The 18,669-nt window shown below is 43.2% G+C and overlaps 1 protein-coding gene across 1 annotated transcript in view; it reads left to right on the top strand.

Moving 5' to 3' along the window:
• The first annotated feature begins 253 nt into the window (after positions 1–253).
• LOC139243529 (mediator of RNA polymerase II transcription subunit 28) overlaps positions 254–18,669 on the top strand; it is a 30,243-nt gene continuing 11,827 nt past the window's right edge. The window contains exons 1-2 of the mRNA XM_070870782.1: positions 254–319; positions 7,035–7,101. Of these exons, the coding sequence (XP_070726883.1) occupies positions 317–319; positions 7,035–7,101 (70 nt within the window). The 5' untranslated portion in view covers positions 254–316. The remainder of the gene's footprint in view (positions 320–7,034; positions 7,102–18,669) is intronic.

Raw genomic sequence — 18,669 nt, 5'->3', positions numbered from 1 at the left:
CGGTAAAAATACCTTAAAAATATGGTACTTAGGCAATAATAAACAAAATAAAATGCTGTGAAAGGAAAAATTAACAAATCCCTGGGTTCCATGATCCAATGGAGATTACACTGAACTAGAAAAACAGAAGTCAACAGAGATTGAAAGCCTGCCGAGTGCAAAATGCTCCACTGTCAATCTCGTCCTAAAATAGAATCATAGAATGGTTACAGCACAAGAGGAGGCCATTCGGCCCGTGCCATGGTGAGATTTGAACTCGCGTCTCCAGATTATTAGTCCAGGCCTCTGGATTAATAGTCCAGCAACAATAACCACTATGGTACTGTACTCGGTTGAGTGGCCAAATATTATCTATTTGGTTAGAATTAAGGAAGAATTTAGATATTTCGCCGCTGGGTGCAGTGTTTCCTTTAAGCTGTGCTGCGTTCTGCAGCTCCCGCGCAGTTGGCTCACCAGCTTTTAAATAGGGAAAACTGCATATGTACGGTATTTTGAATGGGGGCTGCACACCTAAAAAATATTAAATGAAACATTGGCTAGGAGCATACTACAGCCCACTATAAATGGAAAAATGCAAGAACTTTAGAGGAGTGTTAATGGGGGACTTCAATTACCCTAAGATAGGAACAGTGTAAAGGGCAAAGAGGGGGGGCAATTCCAGAATACCTGAACTTTCTTGATCAATGTGATTCCAGCCCAACCAGAAAGAAAGCAGTGCTGGATCTAGTTCTGGGAAATGAAGTGGGACAAGTGGAGCATGTTTCAGTGAGAGATAATTTGGGCAACAGTGATCATAATATCAGATTTAGAATAGTTATGGAAAAGGACAAGGTACAATCAAGTGTAAAAATCCTTAAATGGAGGAGGGGCTAACTTCAGTGAGTTGAAAAGGGAACGCCATGGCCTAGGTGGATTGGATTAAAAAATTGGTTGGCAAAATAGTAATTGAAAAATGGTAGCCCTTCAAAAGAGGAGATGATTCGGATGCAGAGAAGGCACATTGTGTGAGGGGGAATGGGGAAAAGAAGGGCATCCAAAGCTAGCACTCCTTGGATGACTAAAGATATAGTTAAAATGAGATAGAAAAAGGAGGCTTATGACAATTGTAAGGTTCATAATACAGTAGAGAACGAAGCTGAATATAGGAAGTACAAAGGTGATCTAAAAAAGGGAGTGAGGGGCAAAGAGAGTATGAGAATAGATTAGCGGTTAACAAAAGGGAACCCAAAAATATTTTATAAATACATAAATAATAAAAGGGCAGTCAAAGGAAGGGTGGGGCTGATTAGGGGACAAAAAGATGATCTTGTAGAGGCAGAGGGCAGGGCTGAGGTACCAAATGAGTACTTTGCATCTGTCTTCACTAAAGAAGAGGATGCTGCCAATGTAGCAGTAAAGAAGGAGGCAGTAGCGATATTAGATAAGATAAAATAGATAAAGAGGAGATAAGGTTGGTTGTCTTCAAAGTAGAAAAGTCACCAAATGGGATGCATCTTGGGTTACTGAGGGAAGTAAGGATGGAAATTGTGGAGGCTCTGGCCTCAATCTTCCAGTCCTCCTTGGATATGGGGGGTGGTGCCAGAGGACTGGAGGATTGCAAATGTTACACCCTCCTTTTTTTAAAAAAAAAAAGGGGAGAGGGATAAACCCTGCAACGACAGGCCAGTCAGCCTAATATGAGACAATAATGTGGGACAAAATTAATTGGCATTTGGAAGTATGGGCTAATAAATGAAAGCCAGCATGGATTTGTTGAAGGAAAATTGCATTTGACTAACTTGATCAAGTTCTTTGATGAAGTAACAGAGAGAGGGTTGATGAGGGTAGTGTGGTTGATGTTGTGTATATATGGACTTTCAAAAGGAGTTTGACAAAGTACCACATAATAGACTAGTTTGCAAAATTAAAACCCATGGGATTAAAGGGACAGTGCAGCATTGATACAAAGGGACAGAAAGCAAAGAGTAGTGGTAACCGCTGTTTTTTCAAACTGGAAGGAAGTATACAGTGGTGTTCCCAAGGGAATGGGTGTTGTGACCACTGCTCTTTTTGATATTAATGGCCTGGGGTTGGGTATACAGGCCATCATTTCAAAGTTTGCAGATGATATGAAACTCAAATGTGGGATAGTCATTCAGGAGGACATAGATTGATAAAATGGGCAGACACATGGCAGATGAAGTTTAATATAGAGAAATGTGAAGTAATAGATTTTGGTAGGAAGAAAGAGGAGAGGCGATATGAACTAAATGGTACAATTTTATAGGGGGCGCAAGAAGAGAGAGACATGGGGTGTATGTACACAAATCTTTGACTGTAGCAGGACAAGTTGAGAAGGCTGTTAGAAAAGCATATTTGATCCTTGGCTTTATTAATAGGGAAATAGAGTACAAAAGCAAGGATGTTATGCTAAACCTTTATAAAACACTGGTAAGGCCTCAGCTGGAGTATTGTTTTCAATTCTGGGCACTACACTTTAGGAAGGATGTCAAGGCGTTGGAGAGGGTGTAGAAGAGATTTACTAAAATGGTACTAGGAATGAGGGACTTCAGTTATGTGGAGAGACTGGAGAAGATAGGGTTGTTCTCCTTAGAGCAGAAAAGGTTAAGAGGAGATTTGTTCAAAATCCTGAATGGTCTTTGTTTGAGTAAATAAGGAGAAACGGTTTCCAGTGACGGAATGGTCGGCAACCAGAGGCCATTGATTTAAGGTGATTGGCAAAAGACCAAAGGAGCATGAGGAAACATTTTTACACAGCAATGGAATGCACTGCCTGAAAATTCAATAGTAACATTCAAGAAAGAATTGTATTAATACTCGAAGGGGGGAAAAAGCAGGGGAGTGGGATTAATTGGTTAGCTCTACCAAAGAGCTGGCACAGGCACAATGGGCCAAATAGCCGCCTCCTATGCTATGTCATTCTATTTCTCTGAGGGGAGATGCCAGTGTTAGGGAGAGGCACCTGGCATGCTGTATTGGACACCCATAATTTAGGAAAGATATCAAGGCCATGAAATGAAGTGTTATGGAAGAGACATTATAAACTGGGGCTCTTTTCATTCGAATAGAGAAACTTAAGTGGGGAACTCATTTAAATGTTCAAGATTATAGAACTTTGATAAAGTAGAAGAAAAAAAATTGTTTCCAGTGTTTGGTTAGTTGATGACTCGATGTCATAAATTTGAGATTGCCAAAGAACAAAGTTAGAGACAACCGAAACTTTTTACAGTGGCAAAGAGAATCAATATTCACTTTCAGAAATGCGATGGGCTAAATGGCCACCTCCTCTGCTGATTCTGGATGATTGGTATTGATTGTATTTAAGTTGGGATGTGTATAACATGCATTGATTGCATTTTGATTAGGTGCATACTCAGTGGGCACTAATTGAATCCTCGCATATGGGATGCATTGTGGCAGTTTGTTGGTATTTAGCAGACATTGACTCTGGTATATGTAGTGGTTATTGATTTAGTAAAAGGCAGGGGTTCTCAACATTTTTGCTTCTGAGGCCCCACCACCTCCAGCTGTGTTAGAAAAATTCCACGGACTCTCTAATACAGCACGAGTATTTTTTCTCCCGTGTATAAAAATTCTCCCGGCACCGCTTCCACTCATCCCAGCACTGCAGAAAATACTGGTCCCCACACCCATCCCATTCCTGCTTTGTCTCCACATGAGCCCAATCACCACCTTTCCCTAGCAACCCCCCACTCCCTCACTGACTGTTCCTGGCACAACAGCCGGTCCCAGTTCTCTGCTTGATTGTCAGTCAACAGCCCTTTTTTCCCCTATCTCCAATATTTTTATAACTAATAAGCAAAAGTGTACAATAAAAATGAAAAAACACCATTTTTTTACGGTCCATAGGATTTTTCTCCAAATTGCTCATACTAGTGTCCAGATTACTGTTTTATTCCTGGCAACTCCAGGACAATGCTGGAAGGTTGAAATCCTTGCTGGAGGCTAACATTGGGTGTGAGGAATCCGGTCTTCCTGTGATGCCCTCCTTGGTAGAACAAGACTGCTAACAATCGGTGTCGGCTCGCAGGTAAAGAATGAATGAGGTTAGGCACCAAAGGGCAGCCAGCACCCTTGTAACTATACTACAACACTTTGAATACAGCAGGAGAGAAAATTGGGGGGGCGGGAAATTAGACAATGCAGAATACTTAAAGGAAGTTGCAAACTGTTTCAGTTTTGCTGATAAGTGTCAATCCTAATAGTTTCCTAATGTTGACATATTCCGCTCTTCTTCCTCCACAAAGACAGCGAGTCCCAGCAGCTCCTTTCCTCCATGCAGCTGCTGCCTATTTCCTTGCCCCTTCATTTGATTGACAATTGTGACTGCACGAATAACAAATGACAAAAAAATCAAATCTCCAGTGGAACTGAGGTAAGCGCGTACGTACCTGGCTAGAGGATGATGGAGAGCTCGAGCCAGGGATCTGCGCTTAGCAATGATCGGCCGCCGCCTCTCTCCCTCTCAGCGAGCCGGGACCTGGGCTCATCAGCCACCGCCTCTCTTCCTCAGCGGGCGGGGCCTTGGGCTCATCGACCGTCGCCTCTCTCCCTCTCAGCGAACCGGGCCTGGGCTCATCGGCCGCCTCCTCTCTCCCTCTCAGTGGGCGGGGCCTGGTCTCATTGGCCGCCGCCTCTCTCCCTCTCAGCGGGCGGGTCCTGGTCTCATTGGCCACCGCCTCTCTCCCTCTCAGCGGGCGGGGCCTGGTCTCATTGGCCGCCTCCTCTCTCCCTCAGCGGGTGGGGCCTGGGCTCAGCGGCAGCTGTCGACATCCTCACACAGCCATTCGGGAGGGGGAAAGCAGAGGTTCGAGTTGGGACTGGAGCTGCCAGTTTCTCAGCTCAAACCCACTATTACACGACGGTGTATTTTTCCTTTTATCTTTTTTTTAATTGATTTTCTTTTCAAGGGCTCTGTCAAAAATTAAAATGAGGCTACGAACCTTTGGTTGAGAACCCCCAGGGCACATTGTGCATATTCCAGTCTTGGGTTTGTAGAGTGTTGATGCAATCTAAGGTATTGGATATCAGGTGCAGGATCTGGGTATGGACTGCTGTCAGAGGAAGGTACTGGACACTCTGAGTTTGCTATCTTAGTGAAAGGCACTGTGCACGGTTCTAGTCTCCATATTGCAAAAAGGATATAGAAGCACTGGCGAAGAATGGTACAAGAACTGAGAGGATATAACTATTAGGAAAGAGAATACTGAAAGGTGACCCTGATAGAGGTCTTTAGCATTATGAAGGAATTCGATAGGGTAGATGTAGAGATGTAGAAAAGATGTTTCCACTTATGGGGGAGTCCAAAACTAGGGGTCATGAATAGAAGATAAGAACATAAGATAACCACTAATAAATCTAATAAGTAATTCAGGAGAAATTCTGTACTTGGAGAGTGGTAAGAATGTGGAACTTGGTACCACATGCAGTGGTTGAGGCAATTAGCATGGATGCATTTAAGGAGAAGCTAGATAAGTACATGAGGGAGAATGGAATAGAAGGGTATGTTTATAAGGAAAGATGAAGTAAGTTGGGAGGAGGCTCATGTGGAGCATAAACACTGGCATAGACCTGTTGGGTCGAATGTTTATGCTGTATAATTCTGTGATATTACTATGTTCTTTTATTCGGTATCTCTTGGCTCTGAGATTCCTTTGTCTCTGCCCTGTCTTCTGCCAGTCTTCTTTGCTTTCTGCTATCCAGTACATATTGGCTTTAAAACCTTGACCTGGAAGAGTTCTTTGTTGATTCAATCTGCTTCTTTACTGGTCCATATTTTATCTCACTTCTTTCATTATTATTATTTATTATAGGCGGTCCCTCGTATCGAGGATAACTTGCGTCCATGCCTAAAGGGGATAAGTTTTCAGGTGTTTCAGTGAAGGACCTAATATTCCAGGTCCCGAACTACATCCTGAAGGGTGGAGGATGCCTGTGTGTGGATTTTTTTTACCGTGTAGTGGCCATTGCACACCAACCACCATACAGGCTTGACCGAGCTAGCTCTTGGTCCAGTGACAAGGATTAACCAAGATGACTGGAGACCAGCTCTGCATAGAGGGAGTGCAACAAAGGTTCACCAGACTGATTCCAGGGATGGGAGGATTGTCCTATGAGGAGGGATTGAGTAGACTAGGCCTATATTCTCTAGAGTTTAGAAGAATGAGAGGTGATCCCATTGAAACATACAAAATTCTTACAGGGCTTGACAGGGTAGATGCAGGGAGGATGTTTCCTCTAGCTGACGAGTCCAGAACCAGTGGTCACAGTCTCAGAATAAGGGGTCAGCCATTTAGGACGGCAGCGGTTCAAGGCGGAGGCTCACCACCACCTCCTCAAGGGCAATTAGGGATGGACAGTAAATGATGGCCTTGCCAGTGATGTCCGTATCTCAGGAATGAACAAAAAAAGGTACAAATCATACAACATGTAGATTAATATAGTAGGTGGTCCATGCACCTCTCCAACCTCTTGAGATCAATACCTTTCCTTTCCCTTTTTGTGAATTGACATGGCTAGTCATCAGAATATAAGAACGTAAGGATTAGGAGCAGGAGTAGGCCATTCGGCCCCTTGAGCCTGCTCCACCATTCAATAAGATCATGGCTGATCTTCTACCTCAACACACTCCTGCACTATCCCCATATCCCTTGATTCCCTTAATATCCAAAAATCTATCGATCTCTGTCTTGAATATAATCAAAGACTGAGCCTCCACAACCCTTTGGAGCAGATAATTCCAAAGATTCACCACCCACTGAGTGAAGAAGTTTCTCACTTCTGAGTGTCTGCTGGCTGCTGTTCCAACTTATCTATTAAATGATTTCTCTTCTGATGTGTTCAATAATCTATTTCACAAATATTTTCCCTTCGCCTTTTGTTGCTCGATTTCCGCTGAATCCTTGAATCTTATGCCCGCAGTTGTAATCGGATATGAAAGTGCCCTTACACTAGATTGTTTCTGTTGACTAAATGTTGGAAAATTGGAAGCAATAATTGTGAATTTCTTGTAGGCATGCTTTGCATCACTGGTCAGTCAAGACTATGTGAATGGTACTGATCAAGAAGAAATTCGAACAGGTGAGATTCCCTTGAAGAATGCATGCAATGATATAAAATATGTTTGCACAACATGAATCTTTTAGTTCAGTTAACAAAATCAGACTGTCTATGCACTCATCGGTGTTACATTGCATAGTTTAAGGGAAGTGTTAAATTCTGTGTGAATCAAGGCATATTATTTTAAAAAGTAACTTGTATTCAGACCTGAGATGCAGCAGGTGAATTAATTATGAAAGCTCTTAATATAATGGCCTAAAAATTGCAGTCAGCATAGCACTTGCCTGGTGCGAGGCCCCACCTGTAGACTTGCAGTTCGGCGCTGCAGAGTTGTGCGTAACGTATTACATCACTGAGCACAGCATACAGCCTATGTGTAAGCGAAGATGCACCCACTTCTTTCAACCTGCAGCATTGAAATTACCTTTTTAAAGATTTTTAAATCATTTTAACAATTTTTAATTAAATAGCAAATTGTTCCTTAATAAATTTATAGATGCAAGTATTTTAGAGAACATTCACTACATATTTCATTGCGAGATAGTTACTGAATACATTTAACGAAAACAATTAAAGAAGTTAGAATTGTTGGAAAAATATGTAGACTGCACAATTGCCAAAACTAGTACTTATTTCATATATCAGCATTTTGTTATAATTATGTAACAAAATACCAACATATTGATTTTTGAAATGCAGTATCTATATAGAAACCCTTTGTTATTGAGTCTTGTACACAATCATGTTTCACAGACAATATCAACATCTTTGCCGTAACTTTTTTTTTATTGGCATCTCCGACTCAAATTTTAAAAGTTCCTATATTGCATAGTAGAAACATAGAAAATAGGTACAGGAGTAGGCCATTCGGCCCTTCGAGCCTGCACCACCATTCAATAAGATCATGGCTGATCATTCCTTCAGTACCTCTTTCCAGATTTCTCTCCATACCCCTTGATCCCTTTAGCCGTAAGGGCCATATCTAACTCCCTCTTGAATATATCCAATGAACTGGCATCTACAACTCTCTCTGGCAGGGAATTCCACAGATTAACAACTCTCTGAGTGAAGAAGTTTTTCCTCATCTCAGTCCTAAATGGCCTGCCCCTTATCCTAAGACTGTGTCCCCTGGTTCTGGACTTCCCCAACATCGGGAACATTCTTCCCGCATCTAGCCTGTCCAGTCCAGTCAGAATCTTATATGTTTCTATGAGATCCCATCTCATCCTTCTAAACTCCAGTGTATAAAGGCCCAGTTGATCCAGTTTCTCCTCATATGTCAGTCCAGCCATCCCGGGAATCAGTCTGGTGAACCTTCGCTGCACTCCCTCAATAGCAAGAACATCCTTCCTCAGATTAGGAGAGCAAAACTGAACACAATATTCCAGGTGGGGCCTCACCAAGGCCCTGTACAACGCAGCAAGACTTCCCTGCTCCTATACTCAAATCCCTTTGCTATGAAGGCCAACATACCATTTGCCACCTTCACCGCCTGCTGTACCTGCATGCCAGCTTTCAATGACTGATGAACCATGACACCCAGGTCTTGCTGCACCTCCCCTTTTCCTAATCTGCCGTCATTCAGATAATATTCTGCCTTCGTGTTTTTGCCCCCAAAGTGGATAACCTCACATTTATCCACATTATACTGCATCTGCCATGTATTTGCCCACTCGCCTAACCTGTCCAAGTCACCCTGCAGCCTCTTGGCATCCTCCTCACAGCTCACACTGCAACCCAGTTTAGTGTCATTTAGTAGGACATCACTGTTGCTTCCATTTGCAGTGAAACTCTTTCGACTACAGGGAAATACTTCAGTTGCTGCGTTAGGTTTGCAACACTGATCTTTGATGGTATTGGATGGTAGTTATGAGTTCAGTCTTTTGAGAGATGCATCAGTTGCCTGGTATTATAATCATGATGCCATTCCTCTCAGATTTGTTCTATCTCCTCCTGTGATTGAAATTCTCGTCGTGCCTGCTTTCTGTCATAAGTACGCTCCCTATTCATTTTACCTAGCTCTGACTTGAGTCCTTTAAACCCGGTCTCCAAACTAGGTGGTGATGTTACTTACCGCTGAGCAGTCTTTAAGGACCTAAAATGAGTCCTGTGGCCTGATGCTGACTGTCTATTCCCTGTTGCCACCTCTCATGGCTGCCATCCACAAGCCAACACTGTCTGCCATTCGCCTTTCTCTGAGCTCTACTGCGCATGCGCGGCCATTTCAGCGACGTCCAGAACGTCAGTTTTTTTTCCCCACACATGCGCAGAAAGCCCAGCTCCTTTTTCCAGCGCAGACCACAGGCTCCACCCCATGAGGTGACCGGCCACGCTGCCCGGCTGCAGATTGCAGCACAAACATCAGGGAAACTTGCGACATTTTTTTCTGGCGCATTTATTTACCTAAATAAGTGGCGCAACTCTGGCAATATGTCAGAAAACGGGCTCGGGGAAAATTGAGCCCATGGTAATGACATGACTCTCAATTACTATAACTTTAAGTGGCAGAATAAAATATAACTGTGTACATATACTTTCCAATTACTTTAAAAATTAACACAATTCAAATTTCATTGAATGCAGACCAGAACAAATGTTGCTTTTCTTTTTCTTCCTCGCCATCTTCTTCCTTCGTTAATCTTTTGTAAAGTCCTGTGATTAAGGCTACAGCACCTACCTAAAGTATGGTGAGTGCATTCACATTCGCAAAAAAAACGGCGCAAATACTGGGAAAAATTGAGCCTCATGCCTAAATGATATTTATTACTTGATCAAATTATGTTTGGTGGGTAATATAGTTTAAGCACGTTGCAATTCTGAGCTTGGTTTTTCAGGTTTATCAGACCTTAATCGAATTCTAAAATATCTGCTCCAATACCCACTTTTTATACCTTTTTCCTTACCTCTTCTACGTGATCATTTGCATGTTTCATAAAATTATTGAGTTGTCCCTTCAAGGCCTTCTAATACAACAAGTTGTATTTAAATAGCACCTTTATGTCGTAAAACGACCCAAGGCCCTTCACAGGAGTGTGATGAGGCAAAAATTTGGCACCAAGCCACACGAGAAATTACAGCAGATAACCAAAAGCTTGGTCAAAGAGAGGTTTTAAGGAGCATCTTAAAGGAGGGCGGAGAGGGAGGGAGTTCCAGAGCTTAGGGCCTAGGCAGCTGACAAATCTACAGCAAGTAATACAAAAAAACACAGTACAGAAAATATAGAGGGGAAGCAGAAAGGAAGACAGACAGAGACCAAGGGGAAACAGTAAAGGATTTTATAAACATACAAGTGAAAGAATGGATAAAGAAAGCTTAGGTCTAATAAGAGGTGACAAAGGATAACTTCTCACGGAGCTGAAGGCATGAGAGAAATATTAAATGAGTACTTTGCCTTGTTTTTTAATGAAAAAAAGTGCAATAGTGGAATGAAAACATACAAGAGGAGGTGGAGCAATTGGATAGGCTAACTATAGATAAGGAAGTAGCACTGAAAAAGCTGGAACTCAAAGTGGAAGAGGCACTGGACCTTGATGGCAAGCATTTGAGAATGCTGTAGAAAGTCAGAGCAAATAGCAAAAGCTTGACCACAATCTTTTGAACATTCTTGGATATGGAAAGTCGAGGGAGAGGTTGTCAATGCAACACCTCGGTTAAAAAATGGAGAAAGCAGTAAACTGGATGACTATAGATCAGTCTGCCCAACATCAATAGTGCGTTAGCATCTAGGGCCATAATATGGGATTGAAGTAATACTTAGAAAAACCCGGGTTTAATTATGGACAACCAACAGAGATGAGTAAAAGACAAGTCATGTCTCTCAAATGTAATATCGTTTTTTGAGGAAATAATTGATAAAGAAAATGTAGTGAATGTTCAATAAGGTGCTACATAGAAACATAGAAACATAGAAAATAGGTGCAGGAGTAGGCCATTCAGCCCTTCTAGCCTGCACCGCCATTCAATGAGTTCATGGCTGAACATGAAACTTCAGTACCCCCTTCCTGCTTTCTCGCCATAACCCTTGATCCCCCGAGTAGTAAGGACTTCATCTAACTCCCTTTTGAATATATTTAGTGAATTGGCCTCAACTACTTTCTGTGGTAGAGAATTCCACAGGTTCACCACTCTCTGGGTGAAGAAGTTTCTCCTCATCTCGGTCCTAAATGGCTTACCCCTTATCCTCAGACTGTGACCCCTGGTTCTGGACTTCCCCAACATTGGGAACATTCTTTCTGCATCTAACCTGTCTAAACCCATCAGAATTTTAAACGTTTCTATGAGGTCCCCTCTCATTCTTCTGAACTCCAGTGAATACAAGCCCAGTTGATCCAATCTTTCTTGATAGGTCAGTCCCGCCATCCCGGGAATCAGTCTGGTGAACCTTCGCTGCACTCCCTCAATAGCAAGAATGTCCTTCCTCAAGTTAGGAGACCAAAACTGTACACAATACTCCAGGTGTGGCCTCACCAAGGCCCTGTACAACTGTAGCAACACCTCCCTGCCCCTGTATTCAAATCCCCTCGCTATGAAGGCCAACATGCCATTTGCTTTCTTAACCGCCTGCTGTACCTGCATGCTAACCTTCAATGACTGATGTACCATGACACCCAGGTCTCGTTGCACCTTCCCTTTTCCTAATCTGTCACCATTCAGATAATAGTCTGTCTCTCTGTTTTTACCACCAAAGTGGATAACCTCACATTTATCCACATTATACTTCATCTGCCATGCATTTGCCCACTCACCTAACCTATCCAAGTCACTCTGCAGCCTAATAGCATCCTCCTCGCAGCTCACACTGCCACCCAACTTAGTATCATCCGCAAATTTGGAGATACTGCATTTAATCCCCTCGTCTAAATCATTAATGTACAATGTAAACAGCTGGGGCCCCAGCACAGAACCTTGCGGCACTCCACTAGTCACTGCCTGCCATTCTGAAAAGTACCCGTTTACTCCTACTCTTTGCTTCCTGTCTGACAACCAGTTCTCAATCCACGTCAGCACACTACCCCCAACAAGTAAGCTTGTTGATAAAATTAAGCTTTAGATAAACAACTCTTTAAAAGTTTCTAAGAAAAGGATTAATCAGAATGATTTGAAGTCTGCTAATGTTATACTGCTATTGATTTTTCTTTAAATTGTAGTAATATCCTTTAGCTTTTGCCTGTTAAGTGAGGAAACACGTCAATTTAGATGCAGTGGTCACTGAACTGTTGAATTAAGACTGGCCTTGAAGCAATGGTCAGTTTAGACAATAAATCTGATTATTAAATCACTGGAATGTTTTTCAAAGGCAGAGAAGCTTCATTTGTTCATCTGGAATGCAAAGATAACCTCCGGCTACTATTCTCTACTGCTAACCGTCTTCTTAAACCCCTCTTCCCTGTCTCCACCACACTTACCTCCACCAACAAGTGCGAGGAGCTCATGGACTTCTTTGTCTGAAAGATTGAGATCATCCGATCAGCTGCCTCTGCCACTTCCCTTCCTTCCCCTCCCTAACCCACCAGGCCAAACTTCCTCTGAGGTTTTCCCCTGAACTTGCATCTTTCTCCAGTTTCTCTCTCATCTCACCTCTTGACCTCCACGCTCATCTTGTCCATGAGACTCATTTCTTGCTCCCTTGACCCTATTCCCACTAAACTGCTGAACACCCAACTTCCTTTTCTGGCTCCCATGTTAGCTAACATTGTTAACAGTTCTCTCTCCTCAGGTACTGTCCCCCCTCGTCTTCAAATCTGCCATCATCACCCTTGCCCATCTGTACCGTAACTCAATGTTTGAAGCCCTTCAATCTGGTTTCTGCCCCTGCCACAGTACGGCTCTCAGACAAAGGCAACGATCCCTCCTTGTCCTTCTTGACTTGTCTGCGGCTTTGAAACGGTTGACCACTCTATCCTTCTCCAATGTCTCTCTACCGTTGTCCAGCTGGGTGGGACTGCACTCGCCTGGTTCCACTCTTGCCTATCTAATCGTAGCCAGAGAATTACCTGCAGCGGCTTCTCTTCAAGCCCACGTATCATTATCTCTGGTGTCCCCCCAAGGATCTATCCTTGGCCCCCTCCTATTTCTCATCTATATGTTGCCCCTTGGCAACATCATCCGAAAACACAGCATCAGTTACCACATGTACGCTGACAGCACCCAGCTCTACCTCACTACCACTTCTCTCGACCCCTCCTCAGTCTCTAAATTGTCAGACTGCTTGTCCAACTTCCAGTTCTGGATGAACAGAAATTTCCTCCAATTAAATATTGGGAAGACAAAGCCATTGTTTTTGATCCCCACCACAAACTCCGTTCCCTAGCCACTGACTCCATCCCTGCCCCCAACTTCTGTCTGAGGCTGAACCACACTGTTCGCAACTTGGTGTTATATTTGACCTTAAAGTGAGCTTTCGACCACATACCCGCGGCATAATTAAGACTGCCTATTTCCACCTCTGTAACATTGCCCGTCTTCGCCCTTGCTTCAGCTCATCCGCTGCTGAATTCCTCATCCATGCCTTTGTTACCTCTAGACTTGACTATTCCAATGCACTCCTGGCTGGCCTCCCACATTCTACCCTACGTAAACTAGAGGTGATCCAAAACTCGGCTGCCCGTGTCCTAATTCGCACCAAGTCCTGTTCACCCATCACCCCTGTGCTCGCTGACCTACATTGGCTCCCGGTTAAGCTTCACCTCGATTTCAAAATTCTCATCCTTGTTTTCACATCTCTCCATGGCCTCACCCCTCCCTATCTCTAATCTCTCCCCCCGAGATGTCTGCGCCCCTCTAATTTTGCCCTCTTGAGCATCCCTGATTATAATCGCTCAACCATTGGTGGCCGTGCCTTTTGTTGTATAGGCTCTAAGCTCTGGAATTCCCTGTCTAAACCTCTCCGCCTCTCTATCTCTCTTTCCTCCTTCAAGACGCTTCTTAAAACCTATCTTTTTGACCAAGCTTTTGGTCATCTACCCTAAATTATTCTTATGTGGATCGGTGTCAAATTATTTGTCTCATAATACTCCTGTGATGAGCTTTGGGATGTTTCACTACGTTAAAGGCGCTATATAAATACAAGTTGTTGGAGGTGCTTAGTACTGCACTGAATTGTCAGCCTAGATTATTTGCTCTTTTGGATGAGATGTTAAACCAAGGCCCCATCTTTCCTTCAGAGTGAATCATAGAATCATAGAAATTTACAGCACGGAAGGAGGTCATTTTGGCCCATCGTGTCCGCGCCAGCTGACCAATAGCTATCCAATCTAATCCCACATCGCAGCTCTAGGTTACGGCACTTTGAGTGCACATCCAAGTATCTTTTAAATGTGGTGAGGGTTCCTGTCTCTACCACCCTTTCAGGGAGTGAGTTCCAGACTCCCACCACCCTTTGCGTGAAGAAATTTCCCCTCGTATCTCCTCTAAACCTCTCTCCAATTACTTTAAATCTATGCCTCCTGGTTGATGACCCCTCTGCCAAGGGAAACAGGTCCTTCCTATCCACTCTTTCCAGGCCCCTCATCATTTTATACACCTCAATCAAGTCTCTCCATAGCCTCCTCTGTTCCAAAGAAAACAGACCCAGCATCTCCAATCTTTCCTCATAGCCAAAATTCTCCAGTCCAACATACTTGTAAAACTCCTCTGCACCCTTTTCAGTGTAATCACATCTTTCCTGTAATGTGGTGACCAGAACTGCACACAATATTCCAGCTGCGGCCTAACCAGTGTTTTATACAGTTCAAGCATAACCCCCTTGCTCTTGTATTCCATGTCTCGACTTACAGGTTGAGCGTCCAAATCTGGAGTTCCAGAATCTGGAATGTTCCGGAATTCGGACTCTGGGACGATCCGTGGCAGGATCGTCCGGAATCTGTAAAATATTCCGGAATCCAGGCCAGACGACCCTGCCGACCTTGGGGCCTCGCCACCGCCCTTGCCTTGGGGCCTCGCTGCCGCCCCGCCCGATGACCTCCTGGGCGGGGCTGGCGACCCAAACAGCTCCTCGGAGAGCACCCCCCCTTCTGACGTTCCGAAATTCGGAAATACCCGAACCTGGGCTCGGGTGTTTACGGACGTCAAACACGTTCCAAAGTCCTGAAAAACACGAAAACCGGCTCGGCTTCAGTCTCTCGGTTGTCGGATTTGGGACGCTCAACTATATTCCATATGCCTTCTTAACCATCTTATCTACCTGGCCTGCTACCTTCAAGGATCTGTGGACCTGCACTCCATCGTCAGTTTGTTCCTCAACACCTTTCAGTGCAGTACCATTTAATGTGTATTCCCTTGCCTTGTTAGACTTCCCCAAATGCATTACCTCACACTTATTCGGATTGAATTATTTTTCCCTGTTCTTCCCACCTGCCCAGTACATGGATATCTTCCTGCAGTCCGCAGTTTTCTTCTTCGTTATCAACCACATGGCCAATTTTAGTATCATCTGCAAACTTCTTAATCATACCCCCAACATTTAAGTCCAAGTCATTAATATATACCACAAAAAGCAAGGGACCCAGCACTGAGCCCTGCGGAGCACCACTGGATACAGCCTTCCAGCCACAAAAACACCCATCAACTATTACCCTTTGTTTTTTTTCGAACAGCAACAAGCCACGTTTGCAGCTAAATCAGACAAACGTGCTCCAGATCTGACACTGAAGTGCAAACAAAAACCACGAGAGGTGTGCCCACTGTTAGTTTAAAATTGTGCACCATTTACATAATTTCCATGGGCAAAGCACCATATGCTCAAATGGCGTACAATCTTTCACTTTCTTTTGATTTAAAAATCTCACTCTTAACATTTCCTGATAGTGACAGCCCTGTAATATTTACATGGCAAGATAAAACTTTAAAAACCTACCAAAATCCTGTAATCCTTCAGAAGTGCTTCAGCTCTCGTTATGGTACTATTGAATAAGATTGATGTCTATGTTGTGGCCGTGTAGATAAATATAGCTGCATTATGCAGTGCAGTAAAGCGCTTAAAAGAGCAACACACCTGGAATTCATGAGCAACAATAACAAATGGAAGAAGCTCAAGTCGTCTTCAGCCTCACTGGACATTTAAAGGAGGAAATGCCTTGATCTTGTATTATTTTGAATGTACTTCTTACATTTCACACTTAAATGAAATTAAGTATTACTTTAGCATCGTATGGCGCAGGAGAACGCCATTCGGCCCATTGCGACTGTGCCGGCTCTTTGAAAGAGCTATCTAAATAGTTCCACTCCCCCTACTCTTTTCCCGTAGCCCTGAAAATTATTTTTCTTTAAGAATAGATCCAATTCCATTTTGAAAGTTAAAAGGGAATTTATGCACATTTTTTTAAAATCCCATGTTTTTCTCCTCCTGTTCTCAGACCATTAAAGAAAAAATCTACTCTGCCTCCCAGATCCCTCTTTACTGATGTATTTGTAAAAGGTACTAGAAACCTTTTCTGCTGCCTGAGCTGAGAGTCTGGAGCTCTCTGGTTTGTCTTATAAAAAAAATGTTAAAAAAAATAAACACACATCTCAATCTTCATTTGAGAGGAGGAAGAAAGAGAGAGGGAGTGCCAGCATTAATGATGCACTTTAAGAACCAGCCAAACCATTATTGAGCTTTAATAGCGAGTCCATGTTGGAAAAGGAAATCATTATTTTGGTTGTCGTTATGTCACTCTCTTTCGCTGTTGCAGTCTCGTTTTACAGCGAGCCTTATTTTGATCAGAAATAACTAATTTAAAAAAATAATTAAATCACAGCATGCTGGAGTGGGTGAGTGCAGGACGGGCTGTTTGTGCAGAGAGAGGGTCAGACACCGAGCTGGCTCAACATCATGCGCTCGCTCTCTTGCTCCGGGTGTGTGGTCGGTCCGTGTTTCACTGGACAGTTACGATGGCTGGTATCTGACATTTTCACAGTGCGTCCAAGATCTTCTCCCCCCGGACAATTCTACATGATAAAATTGCCAAACTTTGCTGCACACTTATCCTCCACTTGTTCATTTAGCCGCTCATCCTCGTTGGCTCTGGCAGTTTAAAATATTTAAAGCGGCTTTCACACTGATTATAACAGTGTCTTTTGCTGAAGTGGCATTCTCCACCAACCAAAAAAATCCTTCTCGAAGCCATCAACCAATGCACAGCACTGTCACGTGATTGCAGAGACCTGGTCTGCGGCAAGTCTATTTTTGATTGGCTATCTTTTTTCGCCCCTTACCCCGTTTGCCCAAATGGTTTCAATGCTCGCACAGGGTCGGTTAGATTCAAATCTGAAGCTGTTTCCGGTGCAGCAGAGCGGCACGGTTCGCAATCCGAGATCGCGAGTTGGTATAAATTTTTATTAAAAAGCTCGGGTCTCGCGATTCATTCATTATTGCTGTTCCCTTTCCTTTTCAGTTTTTATATTGAGTCTGATTGTTATAGGCATTGTTTCATATATGTCCCCCAACTGCCTGCAGCTAATTATAGATTGTCCTTTTTTACTATTGTAGCCTGATTAAAATTATAATCAATCTTTGTTTATGTAACTTTTTGTTATAAAAACTGTAGTTTGATATTTGCTTAGACATAATTTGAAATTACACATCTATCCTCTGATCTAGGACCATCTAAGGTAATTTTGAACAATGTAATTTAAAACCCTCGTTGCAAACATTTCGTCTTGGGCCATTTTCAGGAACAGTGCAACTCCTTTGACAGAGTAATGGGAATACTGGTCTGCATCGGTGATTATCCATTCAGTGTGCTCCAGATTCAAAATTGTTGCACGAGGGGCAGTTACTGAGTGGGAGATGGGCATTGCTCACAACGGGGGCGGGGAAGAGGAGAAGCTAAAGAACCAGTTGTTCTGCTTTAATTTGGCCCTTTCGACTGAGTGTAATGTAGCCAAGTTTGCTGATACAAAGATGGGTGGTAAAGCAAATTGTGAGGGGGACACAGAAAATCTGCAAAGGGATAGAGACAGGCTAAGTGGGCAAAAATTTGGCAGATGGAGTAAAATGTGGGAAAACTTTGGCAGAAATAATAGAAAAGCAAATTATAATTTAAATGGAGAAAAATTTGCGAAGTGCTGCAGTACAGAGACACCTGGGTCCTTGTGCATGAAACACAAAAAGTTAGTATGCAGGTACAGCAAGTAATCAGGAAGGCAAATTGAATGTTGGCCTTTATTGCAAAGGGGATGGAGTATAAAAGCAAAGAAATCCTGCTACAACTGTACAGGGTATTGGTGAGGCCACACCTAGAGTACTGCGTACAGTTTTGGTCTCCGTATTTAAGGAAGGATATACTTGCATTGGAGGCTGTTCAGAGAAAGTTCACTAGGTTGATTCTGAAGATGAGGGGGTTGACTTAAAGGGTAGGTTGGGCCTATACACATTGGAGTTCAGAAGAATGAGAGATGATCTTATCGAAACATAAAATAATGAAGGGGCTCGACAAGGTGGATGCAGAGAGGGATATTTACACATGGGGAAACTAAAACTAGAGGACATAGTCTTAGGGCTGGCCTTTCCCCTGATGATTGTTGGGCTATTGCCCATCTATCGTCCAAATATGCAGGCTATCGCCCATTTTACCTTAAAAGTGGAAAGTTGGGCCGGAACATTGCCCA

The sequence above is a fragment of the Pristiophorus japonicus genome, chromosome 2 (assembly GCF_044704955.1).
Source record: "Pristiophorus japonicus isolate sPriJap1 chromosome 2, sPriJap1.hap1, whole genome shotgun sequence".
In the NCBI taxonomy this organism is placed as follows: Eukaryota; Metazoa; Chordata; class Chondrichthyes; family Pristiophoridae; genus Pristiophorus; species Pristiophorus japonicus.
The sequence above is the reverse complement of the archived record's forward strand: the minus strand, read 5'-3'. Positions and strand labels throughout refer to the sequence as shown.